General features: G+C 42.1%; 3 protein-coding genes, 1 long non-coding RNA gene and 1 other non-coding gene across 6 annotated transcripts in view; 3 read left to right on the forward strand and 2 right to left on the reverse strand.

Moving 5' to 3' along the window:
• mipol1 (mirror-image polydactyly 1) overlaps positions 1–1,674 on the reverse strand; it is a 58,362-nt gene extending 56,688 nt beyond the window's left edge. Inside the window, exon 1 of one of the 2 annotated variants that reach the window (XM_031580066.2) lies at positions 829–1,010. In XM_031580066.2, coding sequence (XP_031435926.1) covers positions 829–926 — 98 coding nt within the window. In that variant the 5' untranslated portion in view covers positions 927–1,010. Of the gene's footprint in view, positions 1–828; positions 1,011–1,515 lie in introns of those variants that run through there. The other variant, XM_031580067.2, reaches the window with a different exon arrangement.
• Positions 1,675–2,087: 413 nt separating this feature from the next.
• psma3 (proteasome 20S subunit alpha 3) lies at positions 2,088–9,190 on the forward strand. Its single transcript, XM_012826830.3, has 11 exons — positions 2,088–2,224; positions 3,110–3,192; positions 3,311–3,434; positions 3,732–3,833; positions 4,141–4,214; positions 4,632–4,704; positions 5,046–5,111; positions 5,228–5,274; positions 6,735–6,802; positions 7,491–7,555; positions 8,935–9,190. Exons 1-11 carry the CDS (start codon positions 2,204–2,206, stop codon positions 8,977–8,979), a joined length of 768 nt encoding a protein of 255 aa, XP_012682284.1. The 5' UTR covers positions 2,088–2,203; the 3' UTR covers positions 8,980–9,190.
• Positions 9,191–11,438: 2,248 nt separating this feature from the next.
• Positions 11,439–12,337, reverse strand: LOC122133504. The gene is made up of 2 exons (XR_006152817.1): positions 11,731–12,337; positions 11,439–11,553 (listed from the first exon to the last, which is right to left on the reverse strand). It is a non-coding gene; the product is annotated as an uncharacterized LOC122133504 (long non-coding RNA).
• A 106-nt stretch (positions 12,338–12,443) lies between these two features.
• arid4a (AT rich interactive domain 4A (RBP1-like)) overlaps positions 12,444–24,243 on the forward strand; it is a 28,930-nt gene continuing 17,130 nt past the window's right edge. Inside the window, exons 1-13 of the mRNA XM_012826828.3 lie at positions 12,444–12,542; positions 13,594–13,643; positions 14,424–14,534; positions 15,612–15,677; positions 16,991–17,081; positions 17,493–17,572; positions 17,697–17,788; positions 18,443–18,566; positions 19,009–19,088; positions 20,774–20,850; positions 21,306–21,460; positions 23,648–23,720; positions 23,930–24,024. Of these exons, the coding sequence (XP_012682282.2) occupies positions 13,638–13,643; positions 14,424–14,534; positions 15,612–15,677; positions 16,991–17,081; positions 17,493–17,572; positions 17,697–17,788; positions 18,443–18,566; positions 19,009–19,088; positions 20,774–20,850; positions 21,306–21,460; positions 23,648–23,720; positions 23,930–24,024 (1,050 nt within the window). The 5' untranslated portion in view covers positions 12,444–12,542; positions 13,594–13,637. The remainder of the gene's footprint in view (positions 12,543–13,593; positions 13,644–14,423; positions 14,535–15,611; positions 15,678–16,990; positions 17,082–17,492; positions 17,573–17,696; positions 17,789–18,442; positions 18,567–19,008; positions 19,089–20,773; positions 20,851–21,305; positions 21,461–23,647; positions 23,721–23,929; positions 24,025–24,243) is intronic.
• LOC116223645 lies at positions 23,356–23,437 on the forward strand. The gene has a single exon (XR_004165196.1). It is a non-coding gene; the product is annotated as a small nucleolar RNA SNORD53/SNORD92 (small nucleolar RNA).

Here is a 24,243-nt window from a genome sequence, read left to right on the forward strand (position 1 = left end):
CTGCATGGGTCACGCTAATCTCCTCCACAATGCACACACAGCTGAAGGTCATCATCTAACCAAAGGTTTAAATGGTCATGGGGTAAATGCTGTGACATTGAGCGCTACAGCCACAAAGAAACCTATGTGCTCTTGTTCTTATTGCCATTACACAGCTTCTAGGCTGAGAAAAAGTTATAAAATGATGACAACAATCTTTCAAAATGTTTGGATGTGTCAAACTTTGTTGCCTTTATGGAGTACTGTCTTGTATCAACTGAAAGCAACTTCAAATACATAACGGGGTTGCCTATACATGTACCCATCTTTTCAACAAATACTGAGCTAAGTCCATCCACTAAAAGCTCATCTGCTGTACTCCTACCATCTCCCCTCAAGGATACGGCATAGCTGCGGCAAACCACAGTAACTAGGCTATCACCTACCACTGGAGAGGGGTACTATCATGTTTCTGTCTGTGCACAAAATGAAATCAGCCTGCACAACAGTCAAACAGGACAGAAAGGAGTTGTAGTTGTAGTGTTTAAGATAACCTAATTCAAAAAGGATCATTGTGTATGTGTAGCGCTACTCTTCTGAGGTGAAGGGAAGACCTCAGAGCCTGCTGCAACACCTTCCGGGTATTTTGGGTTCATTGACCACAGTTATTTCATTTCATGCGATTAATGAACCCATCTTTGCATTCACTATACAGTAAATAGAAAGGTGACCACCGGGAAATACATGCAACAAACTAACATTGAGCCATAACAGCCTCCTTAGAGAGCAAAACAGTGTAATGGTTGGTAATCTGAGAGTTTAGCTGTGTATGTTTAGTCTACTACTTACTTCACAGAAAGTTCATGTTCCAAGTTTGATATTTTGTGTTTTGCCCGCTGAAGTGCATATTTCACATCATGTGCTCTGCTCCTGTTATCCATGGTCATGCAGCACTAATGCCAAGACTTCGCCAGCAATGCTATCTAGCCTACACGGGTTATCTCTTAGGATGTCAGAGTATCTCATTTGAAATTCGAGCCATAACCAAGACAACAAGAGACGCCTAACATAGACTCTCAGCTCACATGCAGATAGCCTCTGACAGTTAAACACCGGTCTTGTTATAATTTTTCACTAATATTTCCACGAATGCATCGAGTGTTTCCAAGTCACAGCAGAGCAATAGTTGACTAGCCCACCTACATTTAGACTATGCTGCAGTAGTACAGTAACAGATCAGCTGACGCAACATAGTTAATGCTAAATTATATGTACAATAGTATCAAAGACATTAACTAAAAAAAAACATCTGTCATGTCCTACTGAAAATGTGTTGCCGTTTAATTTATATTTATTATGAAACGTTATGCTATATTTTCACGAATACGAGTTAAAATCAGAGTATGTGTGCAAAAAACTTTCCAGAGTTTGAAGAGTTCACATAAGTCACTAGATTTAGCCAGGAATGTTTGTAGTGAAAACTCTTGCACCCTACTGCCACATCGAGAAAGCATCTTATTGTCGCACAATACTCACCAAAAGAAAGTTTCCAAAAGGGCGCATGTAGTGGCTCTACTAGGTATATATATTGAATGCTTAAGTCAGGCTACTTCATCAAGCCTTGGTTAGCTAGCTTAGCATTTTTCATTCCATTTGGCAAACCGGGAGAAAACATTAAGGAAGTGGAAAAGTCCTGTTACACTACTTACCCGCTAGAGAGCAGTAGATGATAAATAATTAATAATGTTGCCTTCACGAACCACAGAGGTGTTATTACAAACCACTGAGGGCAACAATAGAGTATGATGGAGGCTTGGATTAGTAGGTAGCTCTATTTTCACTCTGTATGGTAGCCCATAATAAAGCTTGGTCCTAATTTATAAGGAAGGTCACAGTGATTTTTATTGCCCTGTGTAATATGTAATCATTCAACCATCATTACAAATTGTGATGATATAAATGACTATCATCTAAAATAATTTAGTTTACGTGAACGTTATTCATACAACTCTCTTCAAACACGGTAAAGTTAATGGAAAGAAGGAAAACTGTTCAGAAGGATCTGTTCAGAAGGAAAACAATCCACATTTTCATTCGATGCTGATATCGACCAATCAGGCGCGTCTTTGTTGTGAAGTGAGAGAGGAAGAAGTGATGTGGTGAAGAGTTGCGTTTTGCAGGGACTGTGAAATTTTGAGTTGAAACTTTGCACTTGGGCCACAAAATGAGCTCCATCGGAACCGGGGTAAGTGTCACGATCACATATACGGATTTGTGTTTGTATTCATAGATTTGTATGATAAGGTAATTTGCTAGATGTTAACGTTTGGAAGGCTTTGTCAAGTGTGTCCGTGTGTAGCTTGGTATCTAGCTAGAAGCTTATGCTAGCTTACTATCCGCTACACATTGAATTCCATTGAGGCCTATGTCAGGCTAGCTGACAAGATGCTCAAAAAGCCAATCACTTGTATTAGCTAACTTAGTAGCTAGCTAGTATTCTTTCAGATTAGTGTGTAGATATATTAATTTGGGTAACTTTGAAGGACTAACGTTACATGCTTTCTTACGCATTATTCTTCCTTTTCAAGTTTTAAAGAAATATTACATATACAGTTTCACTTTTAGAGCTTCAACCGGCTACCTAGCCAGCTAGCTAGCTAAGCTAACATGTACAGCGCTGTGCGGTATAGTTAGCAGGCTAACTGTGTGCTGAGTCACATTCAATGAATGGTTTGAGAGCAAGTGAATTAGCTACCTAATGTGCTAACTAAATCGAAAGTAACTTGATGTCCTGGAAGTCGTTATAGGATAAAAATATGAACTAATTGCTTAAGCAAATGAGAGGGACAGTCATTTTAACATAGAATGACGACGCGCGTGTCCCAATAAGCTAAGGTATTATCCAGGTTCCAGTTTAACGCTAATTAGAGAAGTCCCAGTTCAGGAGACACGACTGTGCTGAGGACTAGCTTTCTTCATTTAAGTGTGCATTAATTTGTTATAGGAAATGGCATTTAATTTGTTATTCCTTGACGTCCGTCTTTAAGATCACAACTGTTGACCGTTTAATAAGTCAACTGTCAGTTAGGCCACATTCTATAAAACGCTCACGTTTGTCTCCTCTCAACAGTATGACTTGTCTGCTTCGACCTTCTCACCTGACGGTAGAGTATTCCAGGTTGAGTATGCAATGAAAGCAGTCGAAAACAGCAGGTGAGAATGCATTTGAAAAATCAATTCATAGGCAATTTTAAACAAATTAAATGGAATCTTTTTGGGATGCTGTTGTAATATTGTATTTAGCTATAATTACTGTATTTGTACTCAACAGTACAGCGATTGGAATCCGGTGCAAGGATGGTATTGTGTTTGGTGTTGAGAAGCTAGTCCTCTCAAAACTATATGAACAGGGATCCAACAAACGCATCTTTAACATTGACCGTCATGTTGGAATGGTGAGAACATACCAGTGCCAGTCACTCCCATGATGGAAAGTGTTCATGTCTAAATGTTACTATGTGCGTTTTGTATCATATGTGTGCATCAGCAGAGTTTCTTTTTTGTTTTGTTAGTTTTGCTTGAGCTTATCAGTCATGTTTCATTATGACCACCATTGGATATTGTAAGGTGTGCATCGTTGCATGTCTGATCTTGTAAGGCAGAGTGCCGGAGAGTTAGATATGCTCAGAACAGTAGGTCTGTATCAGCGTCATGCTCCGGGTGTATCGGCTGAACTGTGGTCTGTCCCATAGGCTGTGGCAGGGCTCCTGGCTGATGCTCGCTCTCTCTCTGAGGTAGCTCGGGAAGAGGCTGCTAACTTCCGCTCCAACTACGGTCACGACATCCCCTTAAAAGTAGGACATGAAAACCTGCTTCACACAGTGCCTTTTACAGTGATATTTGTGACGTGATAAATCTGTTTGTTGTTTGTTCTTAATGTTAAACTAAATTCTGAGTTCAAGGAATCTTTTGGAATGAGAGAGGGAGAGATCTTGTAGTAATACAATTAGTCAGAGATATACATTTTGATTGATGAATGTGGATATAATTGCCATTTAACATTATTTCTTTAACATATGCATTACCAAAAAAAAAAATGATGTGTAAAATATAAAGTAAGTGATGCAGAATGTTTTGTTTAACAAGTTCTCTCTCTAACAGCATCTTTCAGACAGAGTGGCCATGTATGTCCATGCTTACACGTTATACAGCGCTGTGCGTCCATTCGGCTGCAGGTGAGGCACAGTAGACACTAGAGAACCATTAAACAGCTGGTGGATCAACAAAATGGGTTTATCCTAATCGGTCCACTGATTTACATCCATATATTTCTGGCTAAAACCTTGCCAGCCTGTGCTTGTTCCTTGTGCGATAATGAACAGACCCCTTTTATACGACTATACAACTTATAGCTACGCTCTCTGAAGAGAGGCGAAAAGTGTGGAAAAGCCACAAACATGCTTAGATGGCTTAATAGCTCAAAAGCATAAATAGCTTAAAAGCTTAAACGATGATGTATTTCTGTTTTAACATGTACTTTGACTCTTCAAGAAGTCTACTTGTACAACGCAATAATTTTTCTGTATAATGTTGTATGTTAAAGTGTCTTGTAAGTTATTGCCATGAAACAAATTATGATCTTCCTTTCTCAGTTTCATCCTGGGATCACATGATGAAGATGACGGCCCACAGCTGTACATGGTAGACCCGTCAGGGATTTCATACGTAAGATTTCTCTGGCACATTTCCGTCCATTCAGAGTCGTAAAACTAAACTCTATTGTGGTGCTATACGTTTGTAAGAAATGTCAGCAGGGTTGATGTATGCAAATACTGATTCATCATCTGTAATGTGCACGAGCAAAAGCAGAGGGCTGATGTGAACCAGGGCAGATGCTTTTTTAAGGGAAAAATATAAAGGTGGTTATTGTTATTGGGTTATCTGTCTTGGCAGGGGAAATATCTGGTTTGCATGACTAGGTTGTGTTATAATTAGTTAATAATTAGAATGAAAATAAAATGAAAACATAATATTTCTGCTTTTGCATTTCTTTTTTCTGTTTTTAGGGTTACTGGGGCTGTGCCATCGGAAAGGCCAAGCAGGCAGCCAAGACAGAAATTGAAAAACTGAACGTGAGCATTTTCTTCAGAAGCACTAATACAAAACAAATTGATTCCTTTCCTGATTGTGTATTCAATTATGCAATTTTATATTCCATTCATATTTCCTTTCTTCTCTTTGTTTGTAGATGAAAGACATGACCTGTCGGGAGTTGGTGAAAGAGGTGGCCAAAATGTAAGTCTGTGTTTTTTTTAGTTGACATTGATGTTCAGTGGACAGTATTGCACACAAGGGGGCAGCATTGTCATTAAGTAAATCATGCAATTGAGCATGGGTTGCTAAATGTGCTTCAGGTTTCAGAATCATGTTTGAGTTTTGAGAAATAAAATGTGGGGGATATACATGATCAATATCTAACATATGTGGAATTCACATGCCTTATATGATATGCACCCTCATACAAAAGATATGGCCATAATGAAAGAATGTGTCTCCTATTTAATCAGCCCTTTTTCTTTTTATATGGCCATCTGAGGTGCTCAAAATGTCCTTATTTAAGAGGGTAGACGAGTTGGCCATATTTGTTGCTTCTCTGGCTTCAGTTATAGGAATGATATATTCATGTTAATATAACATTTTTGGTACTTGGCATTTACAGTAAGTTTCTTGACATAAATGTCACACCTTTTATTCTCTTCGGTCATTCCCACATAGACTGAAAGCCGTTAGTTATGTTTAGATGTCGTATTGGCGTCATGTGGGAACAGCAACCAATTGTTTTAATAAGGCAAAGTCGTACCACCATTCTACCCCCTGGGCAAGCGGGAAGGCTGTAATCGACAAGTGGTTATGATCACTTTGAGCCCAGGAGTGTTTTTTATTGGTGAGCTGATTTTGAAAAATTAGTTAGCTAGCTCAGGAAACTTTTTAACGATTTAAATGATTTATTTGATTTATTAAACTTTAATTGATTTGATGTTAGTCTCCTCAATGGAACTAAAAACTTGTAATAGGAAAAGGTAAAAACACTCAGGGTGCATGTCAGCTTCGCTGTTTGGCCTCTGAACTTATCAGCTAATGAGTTCATATTAACCCACCTTAGGAACAGCTAGTTAAATAGTTAGGTTAATTGGCGTGAGCCCTGGCATGCTCTTTCGGTCACTATACTGTAAATCTTTGCTAACAGTGCTGATTGCCTTGCGTCTCATGGAGGTTCAGCGCTCAGTGTCCCGTAACATGCGGTTTAATGTCGGAATGAATGACAGACACACGGAACTTTGCTGTGATTGACAGCTGAGTGGGAATAGAAATTTGTTATCCGTTTTAGATTGTTTCCATCTGGCATTGTTACGGTGTTCATATGTGAAAGGGGCTATGAATGACCGCATTGCTTAAAAACAGTGTCTCACCACTACAACAAAGTGGGACGCTTTGATTTGACGTGAGTTTCTCTTCAGATATGTCCTGTGAAATTGCATGTGGTTTTTGCAAAGCAAAACAGGATTGCTCAGAGTGTATTCAGTAACACTTAATGAATTCGATGTATTCTGAATTTAAATTTGTTTTATGTTATTTGTAGTGCTACTTACTATGTTGCTAACAGGCTACTGGTTCCAAAGACATCTCCATATAACCAAGTTGTGGTACTGTTACAGGGACCTGTCTCATCTTATTTTTTTTCTCTCTTCATGCAGAATCTACATTGTACACGATGAAGTCAAAGACAAATCATTTGAGTTGGAGCTCAGCTGGGTAGGAGAAGGTAAGAAGTTTGGGAAACGTGTTGCCATCCATTACCTTCAAATGTTGTCGACAGACATGTAATCTCATAGTGAAGTAACTAGGCTGCAAGGTTAGGGTCATATTCATCCAAATCCTTACATCCATATCCACCCATCCTTCTATCTCTCAGTGTGTGTGTGTGTGTGTGTGTGTGTGTGTGTGTGTGTGTGTGTGTGTGTGTGTGTGTGTGTGTGTGTGTGTGTGTGTATGCAGTGGAAGGAATGTTTAGGTCTGCAAAGCAAACTTCTGGTATAGGGAAACACCAACTCTGACACTATATGAGTGTCATGGTAACCTTTATAGTTGTCTCAATATTTTCTTACTCAAATGACTATCCACTGTTTCTTGCTAAAAGAACTTTGCTGGATTTAAGTAGGTTAGAGGCTGTGTTGGCCGTTGCTAAAGGTCTTTCTCTGGGAAAGGATAGTAGGAAAACATTTGTGTAGATATGATGCCACATAATTGCTAAAGGCTTGTATTTGGTCGTAGAACTTGCATTCGGGACACACATTTTGAGCCTTGTTGCTGTTGACCCTTGGAGGTCTAAAGCATCTTCTAACCTGCAACCAGTAACTTCTGTCCTTAAAGTGATCAGATTGATGGTGCTGCTTCTAACCATGCAGGGTTCGAAGCTAAACAACCTTCTTTGTCTTCCCTTCCTTCAACAGTGACGAAAGGAAGACACGAGGTGGTCCCCAAAGACGTCAGAGAAGAGGCCGAGAAGTACGCCAAGGTAAGATCCAGTCCTCGTAGCACCTCTCTTTGGCATCATTACCCACGGTGCACATCACTGCTTGCCCACACAGGACCAATCACATCAGTCTGGAAAAGACATTTTTCAACCTACAACCTTAAAGACCTACTTTAGTGGGAACAAGTGCATTGTTAAAAGGGTTTAAGGAATCCTAAAGGGTTCTAAGTTCTTAAACGGAACAAATGCTTTGTTATAAGAGTTTAAAGAATCTTAAAGGGTTCTAAGTTCTTAAAGGGAACAAGTGCATTGTTATAAGGGATCTAGGTGCTTAAAGAGTTCTAGGTGGGCCCCTAGTTTTTTTTTCTCAAGGATATGACTTGGGTATAACCCAGGATGGATGAGAGTTTGAGTACACAAACAAAACAATTAAAAAAGATGTGGCAAAGTAATGCTTCCTGCATTTTCGGTAATGAACCTGTAGCATTTTGATTTTTCTGCCTGCCTTGTTTCTTGCAGTTTGTCTGTTTTTGTGTTAATTGGAGAATTGACGTGTAGACTGCAAAATCCTCAGTGCTTAATACGTACCTTGAATGTGAAATTCAGTGGCCCAAAGTGAGGTTCCCCAGTTACCTTTTGCTGCTACAATCTGTCTGTTCAACACCTCTGTTAGTCGTCAGCGGACAGGTCTTAAAAGTATCCGCATATTGCTAAGCTCAGAACATCCTGAACTGTTTTACGGCAAACTTGTCCGAATGAAACACTTTGACACTAAACTTACACTTACGCTTATACTTATGCCACAGAGCAAACCGCTATCATCTTGATGCGCTTACGTTGGTAACCCATACAAAAGAGGCCTATATGAGTGGCAGCATTTAATATGCAACAGACAGAAGTAGTAAACTAGAATATTCATCATGCATTTTACTTTTTTTTATGTTTTTACAACTGTGGGGAAAAAACTATACTGTAATAAATATATTGTGATATTTTATATAGGTTAGCAGCCAATGACAATGGCAGGTTGTTAAACAGCCCATAATATTTTTCAGTCAGAAGAAAATAATAGTTATGAAACATGGACTGAACTTGTGGACCAATTTTGAATTGCCATGAAGGAAAATGAAGCATGAAATCGTCTTTAGACATCATTCTCATTTTAATAACGTGAATAATTTTCCTTCCTTCCTATGACATAAGTAACTTTTGATATTGAGCATCCATTTGTTTAGAAATTGACAGCAAACAAATGTCAAAACATAACAGCATCTCTTAGCAAAATGCTCTGACTGGTTGAAGTGTTATTTTGTCATTCATACAACTTTTCACGCTGTACTGAAGTTGTCCTTCGTTAAGCTGAAATGCTTCAACGCAGTGTCCTTATTGACTTTCTGTCTTTGCTCTCTTTCTTTCAACAGGATGCCTTGGAGGAGGAGGATGACTCTGATGAGGACAACATGTAAAGCCTGTTGGCCCGGCCGCAACACGTGCATTTATCCCTCAGACTACTGTCATACCCACTATTCTCCTAGTCCTCTACCCCAGATTTACAAGGCAAAGATTTCTTTTTTTTGTATGTTTTATAGTGCTTTGGATCATTACATTCGTATGTTTCCTCTCTTTGAATTCTCTATGATGGATGTTGAACATCATATAAAAATGGTCAGAAAACAAGACCGTGAAGTTGTTTTTATTACCACACTACATAAACTGAATTGTGTAATCTTATAGGCTACTCAGTTTCACTCACTGCCAAACAAGTTCGGTCACAGTAGAGATAAACTCAGTATCGTAAAAGGCCCAGCGGGACCTTTGAAATCCCATGCTTGCTCACTCGTACCTTTTTATTAGAATAGAGAGACCTGTTTACTTCCCATGTGTAATAACAAAATATTGATATCCAGACCTGCAGCAGTTGAAGCAGGATTCAATTAGTGTATTTTTTTTATTTTATTTTTTAAGTACGGTAAAGCATGTCTTGATGTGTAGCCTAAATGCGCTCCTAGAAGGCTTCCTTTCACCCAGTGGGCCAATTAGCCTCAGACAATCAGCCTGCCAATTGCAGTACAGAAAAAGCATTTGACACAGACGGTTTCCAAACCGTCAACATGTTTTTTTAGGCGTCATTATACCTCAGCTCTTGTGTTGGATCCCAGTGCAGCAGAGGGTCGTTTGTGGTTTGCTACACTGCAAGGACTTGAACCTTGTACTGCGGGGGTGAGCAGTGCCATCCACCAGTGTATACCATACAAAATGACAGCCTTGCTGCACTCTAACACTCGACTTGTGGTGAATCGCATAAAATATACACTTGATCAAACACTGGTGTACACCCCCCACCCTTAACAACTCTGCCTGTTTACATCGGTTCTCTGGAGAATTCACACCACACCATCAAGCCTGCATGGCAACACCAAGATACCAATATCAGATTCAAAGCTGTGTGTTGTAGGTTTTATCTAGCGAAGGAAAACATTTCAAAGTGATGCCACTGATGGCGGAAGCTCAGACAACCTCTTGCTGAAAGTCAATTACAAGCAGCTAATTGATTGCATTATTAGCTTACTACCATGTGGGGAACGTGACAGCTAGCTGTGTCTCAGAATGCAATGATCTCATTAGGCGATGCATAGCTTTCAGCTACAAGCTCCAGTGTGTTATACAAGTTTGAGTATTGTCCACTGGTCAATCCTATGACTTGTAATGCAAACGCTTTCACAGATTCATTGTTTATTACAGAGACTGACAACTTAATAAGCAGAAGTATGGCTAAAATGATGAGGTACTGTGTAAAATATGCAGTCTAAACAATGGCCTTGTGTACTGTTGGAATGGGCTAAAAAAATGATCCATTCTGAAGGGGTAAAATGCATTAGGATCCCAAGCACCTGGGACCCCAATCAGGACTAACCCACTTGAAAAGCTCCCTTGGATCCCCGCTTCACTTTCGGTGCTATTCTACAGTCCTGGTGCAGAAGGTGGGTGGCAAGCAAGTATATCTTTCCAAATGAACCTTAACTGGCCAGTGATGTTATAGCCTAATGAATCACAGAAATGCAACAGTGCACATTATAGCTTATCATTCTAACAAACTTCAAACAAGTCCTTTTCCACAAATTTAGCTTGACACCAAGAAACATGTTAGCGTTGCCCAAATATCTCAAGTGGACAGAAATACACAAAGCTTAAACACCAATACTGATAAGCAACTCCACCGGTCTAAATATTAACTTCTTTGTAGGGGGTCTTTTCTGGTCATGACCACAAACCTCCAATGTTTTGGTCAATATTTTGGCACGGTTAAAAGAACGTATGGCTCTGACTATGACTCAAAGTTACCTGTGTGACTATATTGGCTTACAGCAATGGCCTTCAGAACCCCTTTCCTCAGTCAGGGGGGGGCATGCGACTAGAAAAGATATGAGGACTCACTTGCTGGATTTTCAACAAGGCAACTCTTTAAGAACGGAAATGTGTCCGATCCTTAAAATCATCAATGGACAGGTGGCAATCAGCTGCTGCAAGACCATGTGAGTAGGCCTGTATGGCACGCCATGGGGGTTGGAGTCAGGAGGCTCCCATTATGCTGGGTTAATCACTCAGCAAACAAGGAACCTATTACAAGCCTAACAGACAGCAAACCCTTAAATACAGAACACGCATCATCTTATCTGTATGCCATAGTAAATCTCAAAGCAATACTCATTCTGAACCTAGTGTGGACAAACAGTATGTTTCAGGTAGATGTACACAGCATTTGGCAGTCAAATGGGATAACATTAAGCTTGGTAAGAGGACTTTTTATGGCACAGCAACATATGTTCTATGATAAGACAAGGATAACCATATTTAAGATAGTAAAAAAAAAAGTGATTTGTGGTGCACACTGAAATCAACCCTGCCATGTCTGAAAAGATGTTGACAATAAACATGCTCCCTTTTAGCATTTCTAGTCCGTAAATGTCTGCAGATTAGTCATTTCCAGTAGAATATTCTTAATGGATGTCAGCCATACGAACATTTGAATTTCCAGTATCCTGAGAGAAAGAGGAGATTTTATTCCCAGTTTATAATCCAACAGCAACTACACCAACAATAACATTTGAAAAACTTCAAAATGTCAAGATAGACTAAGCCAAGTCTTTTGCTACATGGCTGTCATAATTGATTCAATACCCTCTGCTTTACAGCAGAATATGTATTAGGCTATTTACCCTCTATGTTCACAACCACCTCATGTACTTCCTTCTTTCTTGTGGTCTTCCGGTTACGTAATCCCCAAGCCATTTCTGAGAGAAGGGTTTCTGACGTCCCAAAGAAATAAAAGGGACGCCATTGCTCTACTCATAGCCTTCAATTGACCTTTTCTACATGACGGCATTTTAAATGTTTCACTGAAATGAAATAAGAATTAGCGCACTGTGTGGTTTTAATGTTTTGATTATCTTCCTACAATTGTAAATTATGCATAACTACCAACGCCAACTTACTGATCGCCGTACTGTTGTCTTCAAGCCCGCGATCGAAATGGAAAATAAATGCAATTAGAACAAAATGGCGTATGGTGCCTACGACTAGACATGCGCAAAATGAAAAAGGGGCTATTTTTCCCTTCTGAAATGAATTCTGTTCCGTTTCTGTAAAATAATGGAACCAATGGGTAAAGTAGGTGGGACGTCTTAAAGTAGATCTAACCAATAACTATGAAGGATTGCCTCGGGGCCGAAAAGTAAAGCCAATTGCATTTCTTTGCTGAATGCTCCTAATTGTATGGAAGCCAAATACGACATAACCAATGAACAAAATAGATTTGTAGCGCCGCTTTCATATCCACCAACCATACCTTGAAATAAAGTATATCCTATAGAATTCGAAGCCTACAAGAACCAATCATAATGCGCTAAACGCAGCCACCGCTGTTATTCCAACCAATAGGGTTTCGAGAAACACAACCTTGGCTCAACAGCTTGTTATTTCGTTATTGCTTTGCAACCCTGGCAAGTGGTGAGCAGTCACATCGGAGCATGTAAGTGAAGTTGTACACATTTAATTTATAGAAACTACAAACTTTTACCAAACTTAAACGATTAACACACGTAAGTAGCATCGGCGGATGTTATTCAGCGATGTTTGACGCAATTTCTTGTAGTTTTTAGCGAGAGTACTTACCTAGCTGACGAGGAATTGAATGGCAGTGACCAGTCGGCTTGTTTTCGCAGTGAAGACATGTAGCTAGATAAGCTAGCGTTATGCGCCCTTTGTGGAACTGAGAAGATTGGTTTATGAAATAAATAATGAATGTTTTCGGTCCGTTTCCTCATTGGTTATAGGTTAAAGTATCAGTTTGACCTTGTTTGGATAGACAGTATTGAATATTCTTCCGGAACTACTTGTTCTGCTAAGTATCTGACCAGCAAGCTAGCTTCCTTGCTAGCGAGGCGGTTTAAATCGCCATAACGAGGAACAGTTTAGCAAGGTTAGTTAGCAGGCTAGCTATATTTAGCCCGTGAGTTGTAGAATTAATCGCTCACGGCGATTCCTTAACAAGGGTGTCTAGGTTTACCATTATTGTTAATTGTTGATGTAGACACATATTGCATCTTGGAAATGTGTGGCATTCCCTTCCAACCAACCTCACTGTACTTTGGTAGAAGATAGTAATGCAAGCTTGACATGGTGCAGCACCGTGAGCTATGATGGCGACGTGACATAGTCAGATTGGGAGTAAAGCGGGAAGGAACACGCACTATTCTGTTTGTCCCTATACAGCCTCCGGATTATACCTCATACACCAGTTTTCTGTTGTCTTGAACATTTTGTACGCCAATCAAAGACGCCAGTGCTTTTCGTCAGATGTTTTGAAAAGACAGCTACCTTGGTGTGAGCTTGCTTCACATTTTTGCCAGTGTGAAGGGAGGGGGGCTGCATCGAGCTTGAAAAGAATGCGTTAGAAGTAGCTAGCTTTTTAGCTAGCTTGTTAGCACATTATCTTTTAAAACGACATTATTCTAGAAATCACGGCACTATCTTATATTTGGGCTCAACCACAACCTCTGTTTTTGTCTTTTGTCTTTCAGCTATCAACATCCATCGAGCTGGACTCCCTCAAATAGCCATTACAATGAAGGTAAGTCACTGAAACCTCTCAGTTGAAAACACCAGTTTCGGCGACGCCTCTCTGGCTGTAGTCAGTTGGACTGCTGTTGAGGCACTTATTTAGGAACAGCACACGTGTTATTGTTAACTTCCACAACGGTAAACACAGTAGATGTGTGCTAGTTGTTCATCATACTGTTGTCAGAAAGGCTCCTATTTCTTGCACTTCAGCTAGTTGATAGAAAATGAGTGGAAAGGCACTCGTGAAACATGCAAATGAATCACAGTTATCTACTTCATATGATGCACTCTGGTAGCTGTCTGATGTGCCCTAAAATGCTACACATTTGTGTTGTCTACATTGATATTGAACAGACATCGAGAACTTTAAAGTCTGGTCAGGTTAGATTGTAAAGGAGAGCCCAGGTCAAATGTTATTTAGCACATGGGCTTGCTTATGGTCTGCAACTGTTCTGCGCCTTGCCAAGTGTAGGGGCATAAATGGGCCAGATCGCATTCCTTTTTGTCAGTGCAGTGTCATAATATCATATACATAGACACTGCACCAAAAGTATTAATGTAATGGGCTCTTTGTTATTGTGGCCTCTGTAGGGTGAGATTGTGGTTGATCCACACCCCATGAAAGCATGCTCACTTGACAGTTGTGTCAAACCACAGCAGACTTGGAAAGCCCACTATTATTTCTCTGGTTCAGCCCACAGCTCTCCTAAGGCATGCAACCACAATGCTATGTCCATCCTTGACCGTAAGCTGGAGACTGACAACTGTCCAACTGTGTTTTTCCTCTTAGGCAGCGGATGAGCCTGCCTACCTGACTGTGGGAACTGATGTTAGTGCAAAGTACCGCGGTGCCTTCTGCGAGGCAAAAATTAAGACAGTTAAACGGATGGTCAAGGTTAAGGTAAGAGTGCCTTCACTTAAAATTAACGTTGGTTTAAATGTTATCTTTGTTTATTTCCCCCATTAGCATCTTTTCTCTCATGTTTCATCTGTCCAGCTATGCATGGACATGAATACAAGAATATTAACAGATTTGTCAAAGAGCTGTAGTTCACAGGCCTTAAAACTTCATTAGACATTTGTTAAGTTACAGATTTACTACACACAAGCTATGACCTGATTAGCACAAACTGTATGTGCGAAGTGACAAACTCCGAGCCCCAAACCTTAAGGATACTTCAGTGAAAGTGCCTGTTTCCTCTTTTAGGGTTTTCCTAAACAGGAGCGCCTATTCATTCATAAATGTCTGTGCTTCTGAAGATGTCACACAGATTTTACTGCCATGTCTGTGGTGACTCGTGCAGAAGTCATCCTTGTTTTGGCTCTGAGCCATAGTTTCCTTACTCTTTGACACTGTTTCAAAGTATGTGCACTGTGAAATTGACGTCACGTGACAAGCGATTTGACAAATTAATTCCAAACTGAAAAAGTGTTTTGTGCTGATAATCGTGATGTGAATGATCGTATCAGTCAGTTTGCGATGCTTGCCCCATACTACCAGGAATATGTCTGGTAAAAGGTGTTCAAATCATGCATGGAGGTTTATCATGTGTATTACAAAACTCAGCGTCTGTCATTGTCCTTGCTCACGTCAGTTTGCTTGCTTGCGCCATGCATAACCCGAGGCTCTGGCCTCCAGGAAGAGAAGAACCGCTCTGTTTTGCCTCCTTCCTGTGTGGAGGCAGTCAGGGTCCTGAGCCGGAGCTTTTACATTTCTCCACACCGAGCCAGGGGATGCTGTCAGGCCACCACGTGCTGTCCTGTGAGGGGGACGCTTACCCAGAAGCCTCTTGGCGGATGGTCGTGATCTGCAGCGTGTGTGTGTTTTTGTTACACAACCAGATTACTTCACCTTGACTGAACCGCTGTTCTCTCTCTCTCTCTCTCTCTCTCTCTCTCTCTCTCTCTCTCTCTCTCTCTCTCTCTCTCTCTCTCTCTCTCTCTCTCTCTCTCTCTCTCTCTCTTCTTTGACACTCAGGTGATGCTCAAAGGAGACACCACCTCCCAGGTTGTCCAGGATGACCAGGTCAAAGGTCCTCTGAGGGTAAGTTTGGTGCCCCGTCTTCTCTTCCAAGCACTTCCGAGTCATTTTCTCCCTTCCTGAAAAGTTTCACTGGCTTTACCAGAGTCTCTTAGGTAATGTAGGGAAGGATTTGGAATTCCACTGTTTGCACGAAAGAACAGGAGGCTGTGTGTGTGTGTGGCCCCTTAGCTTCAGTCATATCAGTTTGTGCCTCTCGGGCTTAAGGATGTATTGAAGAGTTTGAGTGTCATCCTGGAGAGTGAGTCCCAGTGAAATGATTGTTTGGTTACGGCGATTCCCTCGCTCTGTGATTATGAGTTGGACGGGGTGCCAGAGATGCGGATGGTGTTGCTGTTGCCAGTCAGAGCATGTCAGCGAGGGACTTTTAGTCCGAATGTTTGGGTTTGGCTGCCTGTTGGGCCACAGATTAGGGAGCAAGCTGTGCCTAATTGCAGGGTAGGGGACGGGACATATTTTTAAAGTTATTTATTTATATAACTTTATTTATTAAGACTTTACTCTCTAGTTCCAGATTTAGGAGCTGCCTTGCTGTATAACCACGGAAGGTTCTTATTTCCATATTTGAAAAGTAGTCAAATTCAATGAATAAAACTGCGTTGTCAAAAAACGTTGGTGCATGGTTTTGTGTTTAAGATTCAGCTAAAAGGGTGCATTCCTGAAATTTAAAAAGTGTGCATTCCTGGAATTTAAATGGTTTAGTTCGAGTGACGGTACAGGAGCCTTATGAAATGGGTTGAGGTAGTTCAGGCTTGATTTCCAAACCTGCTACAATCTTAGGCAGGTGCAGACTCAGCTTGATTTGGCATTGTTCTGTACACCAAACTGTGTTGCTGCTTGATTTGAGAAGTGACTACACTTAGTGTGTCTCTCAGGGTAAGCAAGCTGTTTGCACCCACTGCGAGTTATGCTGTATAACATGGCTATAACACAGGTGATCATTACGAATAGGTAAAGGCTTGAATTGAATCCGACAATATTAAGGGTCTATGTTTGTTGTTATTTGGGAGTGGCCATGCCCAACCTGTGTGTGTGGGTCTATCTGTGTGCACATTTAAGTGTCTATGTTCGTTGTTATTTGGGAGTGGCCATGCCCAACCTGTGTGTGTGAGTCTATCTGTGTGCACATTTAACGTGTATGTGTGGAATTTATATCTGTGCTTATGCCACAGAGAGAGGAGGGAGACCATTAGATGTGTGGACGTGTGATGCATGCATGTATTTCAGGCTGAAAATCTCTTGATTGTCCGTGCTGCATTGTCCTTTCTGTGCTGTGTTGTGACGGTGCGTCTCTTCCTCCTCCTCCTCCTCTGCAGGTGGGCTCCACAGTTGAGGTGAAGAGCCCAGAGGGAGCCCTGAGCGAGGCCGTCATCAACAAACTCACAGACGCCAGCTGGTACACCGTGGGTAAGTGCTGGCCCTTCCTGGACCTCTGGCTGTCACAGCAGCTCTGCCCTGACAAAAGTGTGTGTGTGTGTGTGTATAGCCTGGCGGCGTCACTAGCGCTAACAGAACCCCGAGACATTAGGCAGAGGAGAGCGGCTCCGCACAGCCGGATAAGAACCCAAAGCAGCAGCGTTAAATAATTGAGTAGAACTGTTGGCGCCATAACGCCGTTTGCGGTCTTTAGCCATGATTGCTAGATGACGTGCTCTTTTCGAGGAAGGAATTCTTTGGTTGAAGGGATGAGCGATTTGACCGGAACCATTTTTGAGTCAAAGCTGCCATCTCTGTACTGACATTTGTGAAGTTGCTGAAATATTTCTGTACCTGCCCAATGTGAGTGCTTAAAAAGTCTTTTGTTTTTTTACCTTCCAGTGTTTGATGACGGAGATGAGAAAACACTGAGGAGGACGTCACTGTGCCTGAAAGGCGAGAGACATTTTGCTGAAAGCGAGGTGTGTGTGTGTTCATCCATTCACCGACCTACCTACCTGCCTATGTCATGTGGGCATTCTTTAAACCATAGTGGTATTTTCATCCGTCAGACATTAATTAACCTCCCCCTGCTCTCTCACGCAGACTTTGGACCAACTGCCCCTCACCAACCCGGAGCACTTTGGCACTCCCGTTATAAAGAAGACAAACCGTGGCCGGAGGACTTCCCAGGCTGTGTGAGTGTCAACACCTTCATCTGCGTCCTTTTGAATGTTTAAGAAATGCATGTTCAGCTGCTAACGAAGAGGACTTGCTCTCAACAGGATATCTATTTTGCTGTTTGTCCACAAACACAGAACCCCTGATTTCATTTCCTCTATTTGGAAAATTTTCTGTAACCGTATGAGAAAGTTGTCAGTGTTGACATTGATGGAAGTGGGTGTGTACTTGATGCACACAGTGGGGCTTTGAAAGCTATGCATTCTGCAGATCAGATTGATCTGTGTTCTGGCCTGGATCAGTGGTCAATATATGATTTTGTGTTGGAAAGCTTTTTAGAAAAGTATATTTTGTGTTGTGTGTGTGTGTGCCTCCCCCAGTAGTTCTCCTGATGAAATTAAAATTGTCCACTTTCTCAGGAAACACTGAAGTATGTCCTCTTATCCCACTTACTTATAACATTGCTGGTGCTGTCACCACTGCAATGGCTGTGTATCTGTACACGCGCCGGCATATGTGTGCAGTCTTGAGAGAATCTGAACATCAGCGTTGATGGCATCAGGACGTTTCCGGAAGTTTAAAATCTGCACCTCACCTCAGATGAACATCCGTTGTCTTCATGCCCCCTAAGGCCTGCCCGCTGACGTTTGCTCTCCCCTGACTTTGCACAGTGCGGACGAGGACAAAGAGTCTACGACGAGTGAAGATGAGGAGGATGACCGGCGGCGGCTGAGCGATGAGCTCTTGGGGAAGGTGGCCTGTGTGCAGAGCGGCAACACCTCCTTCCTGGCCTTAGTGAGTGGACGCTTTTGTCATCTAATTACAATTTTCATCTTTCACATTTTTTTCAGCTATTTAAAAAATAATTGATCCTGTTTTTCTTTGTATAGTCTGAGTAAGTGATTTGTTTCAAGTATGTACTTGGCAGTGTTACATTTACGCTGTCTGCTTTGTTTGTATGTGAAATGCAGGTTCTTTGGCTTCTGTTTATTTGTTTTCTAAATGTCCCTTCCTCAGGGGTTGGCTAAGCAGTAAAGTTTAACCTCGTTAATGCCACTGTGCACTGCCACTACATGCAGATGACATGAAGTCTGTACATTTTAAATGTAAGCTTTAGCCTTGAACCAAGATGTAGAGGTGTGTACTGTTTTTGATTTGCTGAGCGTCAAAGTTGGTGAAGGGTTGTTCGGATGAGTGTGTGTTTGTAAGTGTGCTGTCCCTTTACCTCCACCTCAAGATTATATCTCCCAGCTGCAATGACGACCTGACTGTCAAAAAGGACCAATGTTTAGTGAGATCTTTTGCTGATTCCAAATTGTAAGTACTTCATGATTCTTTCAACAGTCTTACTCACTTTGTAATTTACAATGTAGTGCTTTTTACAGTCTGTGAAAACTGTGACGGTGTGGAACAGTTACACCTAGTCATTTATGTAGCGAGATACTGCGCGGTAGGTATGGTTTACCCCTCTGAAGTCGGCTGCATCGTTGCAGATGCTGAGAAAAAAGAGAGCTTTTGTCTGGAATCTTGAAATCAATCTTCGCACCACATCAATACACCAATGTGATAGTAGCATTGCCCTAAACCTTAGACATTTACTTCCAATTAATACACTGACAAGAACAATTATTATTTGAAAAGTACCTAAAATAAGTGAAATGTTCAGGTATGTTCATCTGTCACTGCACCTGTAGGACAGTGTAAACACCCATCCGTTAATTAGTTCTATTCACATTCTAAAGACTTCGTCATTTTCTGTGGCTTTAAGGGAGATAAACCATGCGGGAGAAAGTCCACTGTATACAAAACTTCATCCAGGTCCAAGTATAATTAATTTATTTTGAGGCAAGCCATTTGGAAGTAGATAGTAGTGGATTCCATCGAGGGAGATGTAATATATGTCCACTTGCGCGTGTGTGATCGGAGATATGGAGAGAGCTGGAGTATTTTTTTTTTTTTACAAAGCTTTTAAATTCCAAGGACAATGAGGCGTAGTGTAATATGGAGCTACAACTTGATGAACTGCTACTGTCTGGCGAGGATCTGGATGAGTAAGTTTAAACATTTCTATCTAACTATTTACAAACTAACACTAGGAGACTTGCGTGTTGTGTAGGCTAAAGTTTTTAGTGCAGGCTAACATCTTTAACGTAACATTTGCTAGTGGTTTTATGACAAATAGTAATACGCCACATATTCACAAACGACGACCGAACCTTGCCTTTCTGTGTGCAATAGGTAGTGTTATATAGCCAGTGACAAGTGTTTTTCGTTAGACTAGTTTGCTGTGTGTGCTAGTGTGAGCTCTTGGCTATTCACTGCGGTTATGGAGTGTAATTTGTGTTTGCGTGTGTTGGTGTTTACTTTTGCCTCTGTAGGTGTTAAGTGTATACTGCAAATCATGTGGAGATTTGTCAACTCTTCTCTAAAAGTCATTCCCTTGTGAAAAGGCATTGCTCTGCAAATGTATGGTTCAAGGCCATTAGCCCTCCCATTGATGCCTTTTTGATACTACAATAACAGGGTCATAAATGCTAGACAGACGGCCTTTATTTGTTCATATGGAGCGATTAAGAGCTTTTATGCTTATAGCAGACCCAAGACCTTAGAGAATCACTTCAAGTGACCAAAGCAGTTCGTCACTGGTTCATAATGTTTTTGCACATGTTCTTACGCAACTAAAAAACTACTTTTCACACTATGATTATTTGATGGAGATTTTAGAGAAAAATACAAACATCACATGCTTACTATACTACTTGTATATTATTTTATCTAAATTTGTGCTGAATTTAAACTAATAAATGTGACATTGGAACCATCGTTTTAAGTTGCTTAAACTTTCAAAAGTATCACAGCGTGTGAGAAGCGCAAAAGTGCCTGAATCTAGCCGGGAACTCCTGAGGGTTAAACTATACACGTTGAGCTGAAACTGTGTTGTATTTGGCTGGGATCAACCTCAACGCCTTATTTTGCTTCTTCTCCCTCTGCTTGTTCTTTAGTCACACTGTGGCAAGGAAAGACATCCATCAGCTGAGCACAGACAGTATATCCAGGTCGGAGTACTCTTCCAAGAAAGGTAAGCTTGTTTGGCCAGCTGCTCAAAGATTAACAATACTAAATACTCTGGAAGTACTTTAAGATGGATGGCACTATAACACCTTCCTTACACACAACTGTAAGGCTCTGATGCCAAAATTAAAATACTAAAATAATTTCTTGATCAGCACTTTTTGCTCTGCACAAAACTCCAAGTGCTGTGTCATTGTGAGCCTACAGTTCAACTCTTAGGTCAGCACTCAAGCTGTGAGAGGGGTTCCAAGAGCTGCTATGGGTTAAAGTATTATGGCTTCATAAATATCTACAGCGCTTTAGTATCATAAGCTCAGAATTGTATTGTGTGTGTGTGTGTGTGTGTGTGTGTGTGTGTGTGTGTGTGTGTGTGTGTGTGTGTGTGTGTGTGTGTATTGTGGACTATTAACTATGGGATGTAGATGGATGGGAAGAGTTCTGACCGTGCACACCTTCCCACAGGGTCTGAAGGAGCTGCACACTTCCTGAAGGCTAAGGAGGTGCCGGAGGGCTGGAAGATGGACATGAGCGAGATCCTAGAGTCGTCCAGCAGTGATGATGAGGAGGGCGGAGGCAAAGAGAGCGAAGAGGAGGAGAAGGAGGTCGAAGCTGACCAGGTGAGGCACTGGTCATTTTATTTGTCATGGTCAAACTAGACAAGAGGTCACCTCTTCCAGAGTGACGCTGTGACCCTTGCAGACATGTTGGAGGGTTTTCACTGCTTCTCAAGAAAGGCAGTGGTCAGGAGATGAAGTTAAAGTGTGGAAAGGAGTAGGAGTACGAGTGGAAGAACTCAATGTCAATACAGTCCATATAATCCCTGAAAGCAAGCAAGGATGGAACAGAACCGCCAGCGAGCCATCTCAGGCAAATGTGTTGTCAAATCTGATGCAGTGTCAACTCTGTCTGTTATTGGTTAAGGCACTTTTGGTATTTCAAATCACACAATCCATTGCATTTGTTTTGGCATTTCTGGGGGCTCCATTCTAAGTTGTAGAAGCTGAGGCAGCCTGAGAGCTTTCAGTTCACACGCTCAGCCTCTCCCTCCCTCCCTCCCTCCCTCCCTCCCTCTGCTGCGCGGCCATGTGAAGGCATGGGAATCCCTGCCCCAGTCAGGCAGAGTCCGGAGCCAGCTCACAGCGAACCTCAGCCAGGAATGTAAATACAGCCTCGGGTCCCGAAGAGGCGATAAGGGCTACAGGCATTCCTGCCCTCTTTCTTTACTCCCCCTCTATTTATTTCTCTCTCTCAATCTCTCTCTTTCTCTGCTTCATGTCCCCTGGCCAAAGCACCTTGATTGAGTCTCCTGAATGGCCAAACAGCATGTGGGGAACCCCCCCCCCCCACCAACATCTAGCCACCAAACAATGCCCCTTTCTTCCTGCTCCCTGGCCGACTCGGACAAATGGCCATTTGTTTGGGTTTTCCGACTTGGTTGTCATGGTGACAGTGACTTCCTATCATGGGCCCTGAGGAGGAGAGGCAGGAGGCAGCAGGGATTGTGTGTGTGTGTGTGTGTGTGTGTGTGTGTGTGTGTGTGTGTGTGTGTGTGTGTGTGTGTGTGTGTGTGTGTGTGTGTGTGTGTGTGTGTGTGTGTGTGAGACACAGACAGACAAACACACACACACACACACTGTGGACAGAGAAAGAGAAAAGAGCTTTAGTAACCTCCCACCTGAGCGTCGCTATCTGGCTCGTGAGAATAGGCGCCATATGCTTTGGCTGTCTGGATGAGCAGGAAGCAGTTTGGACAGAGGGACTTGGGGTCTGGTTCTCCATGGTCTGAGTCTCCGTTCCCAAAGTCTCCCAGGGAGACGGCGACCTGATCGCTGGAGCTCCAGTGAACAGGAGCCCTGATGGTTGGATCAACTGTGAGCGGCGGACTGTGCACAGCATATTATAGCCACTGAGCAATACTGTGTTTGGTCTATTTTGTGAAATGTTGTATCTGTATTCAATTCAGCCCCGTTTTCTGTCGGTCTTTCTTTTCTTTATTAACAATGGTGAAAAGACGTTTAGCTTTTAAACGTAATTTCATGATTTTGTTTTCTTGTTTGTAATGCTAACATATTATGTCATTGTCTTTTAAATGCAAGAGCGAGTTTTACCTGTAAAGATGACACCCAAAACTAAGGGGTTGTTGTTGTGCTCTTTGTGATGGGGGGGGGGGGGGGGGGGGGTTGTTTCTAATGATATGAGCGGATTGGCACCTTTGCTGAGTGGAGGGAGGCAGTTGGACCAGTGTTTTGAAATCGACTGCCCCGCTCCGCTGTGATCCTCTTTGCCTTTGCCCAGCTATCAGGAGCAGCAGCAGCAGCAGCAGCAGCAGGAATTCCAGCTGCCCTGTCCACCATCTAGTCCCACGCTGAGAGTGTGGCGGTCAGTGAGAAATGGCTCGTCATGAGTGGCACTGCCTACTGGGCGAGTCTGTGTGCCAAGGGATTTCACTTTGAATGTGAAGAGGTTGTGGAGTGTGAAGTGGTGGCCAACATTTGTTGTCCAAACGGTGAGCTCAAGGTGATGATGCTTGAGAATGGTTTCGCTTCGTTGGCTGATACTTGGTGATGCCATGATTCTCTTGCCTATCTGATTAACCCCTGATAACTACTGATACTACAGCGCGTTTATTTCTGATCAAGAGCACCTGTCTTGTTGACATACATACTGATGTGAAGACACATTTGGCGCAGAGAGTGCACACATGGTCTTGTCCATATCCAGACGACTCTTGATAACGTGCTAATCCTGTGTGTGTGTGTGTGTGTGTGTGTGTGTGTGTGTGTGTGTTTTTTTTGTTTCTGTAGCCTGATGATGAGCCTGACCCGGAGGAGAGGGACCACTTCCTACAGCAGCTCTACAAGTTTATGGAAGACAGAGGTGGGTCAATCGGGCAACAATATCTAACCACAAAGAGTACCACCATGTCCCAGTAAAAAAAAAGCTGTAGTTGTCCTTGAAAGTTCTAGTTGTCTGTTTGGGGCCACATAGATTAATCCACCCCTCTCCTCTGATATTTAGCCAAGCTATTTGAAAAGCCCCATGACTGGATTGATCTTTGTGCCCTCTTCCCCCCCCCCCCCCCCCAGGGACTCCTATAAACAAGCCTCCAGTGCTGGGCTACAAGGACCTCAACCTCTTCAAGCTCTTCAGGCTAGTGTATCAGCATGGAGGCTGTGACAAGGTGAGTTTCACACGCGCCCCCTCTCATTTTTCCTCTTTTTTTATTCTCTTTTGCCTCTGTCTATGCACTTCCTGTGCCTGTTCTGAATCGCTCTCTTTTGTTAAAGCCTCTAGTAGCTCCTCTTTTCTTTGCTTATCCCCTCTCCTGTTTTTTTTTTTCTCTCTCTCTCATCCGTCATAACCACAACAAATAATAGCAAGCATTAGCCTGGTGCGGTGG

This window comes from Clupea harengus, chromosome 14 (assembly GCF_900700415.2).
Source record: "Clupea harengus chromosome 14, Ch_v2.0.2, whole genome shotgun sequence".
Taxonomy (NCBI): domain Eukaryota; kingdom Metazoa; phylum Chordata; class Actinopteri; order Clupeiformes; family Clupeidae; genus Clupea; species Clupea harengus.

Bases quoted from the DNA above. Each gene is read 5' to 3' on its own strand.
- psma3 (XM_012826830.3), top strand. From the start codon at position 2,204: ATGAGCTCCATCGGAACCGGG. The intron at 4,215-4,631 runs GTGAGGCACAGT...TTCCTTTCTCAG, and splicing joins GTGCGTCCATTCGGCTGCAG to TTTCATCCTGGGATCACATG. The intron at 6,803-7,490 runs GTAAGAAGTTTG...TTCCTTCAACAG, and splicing joins GCTCAGCTGGGTAGGAGAAG to TGACGAAAGGAAGACACGAG.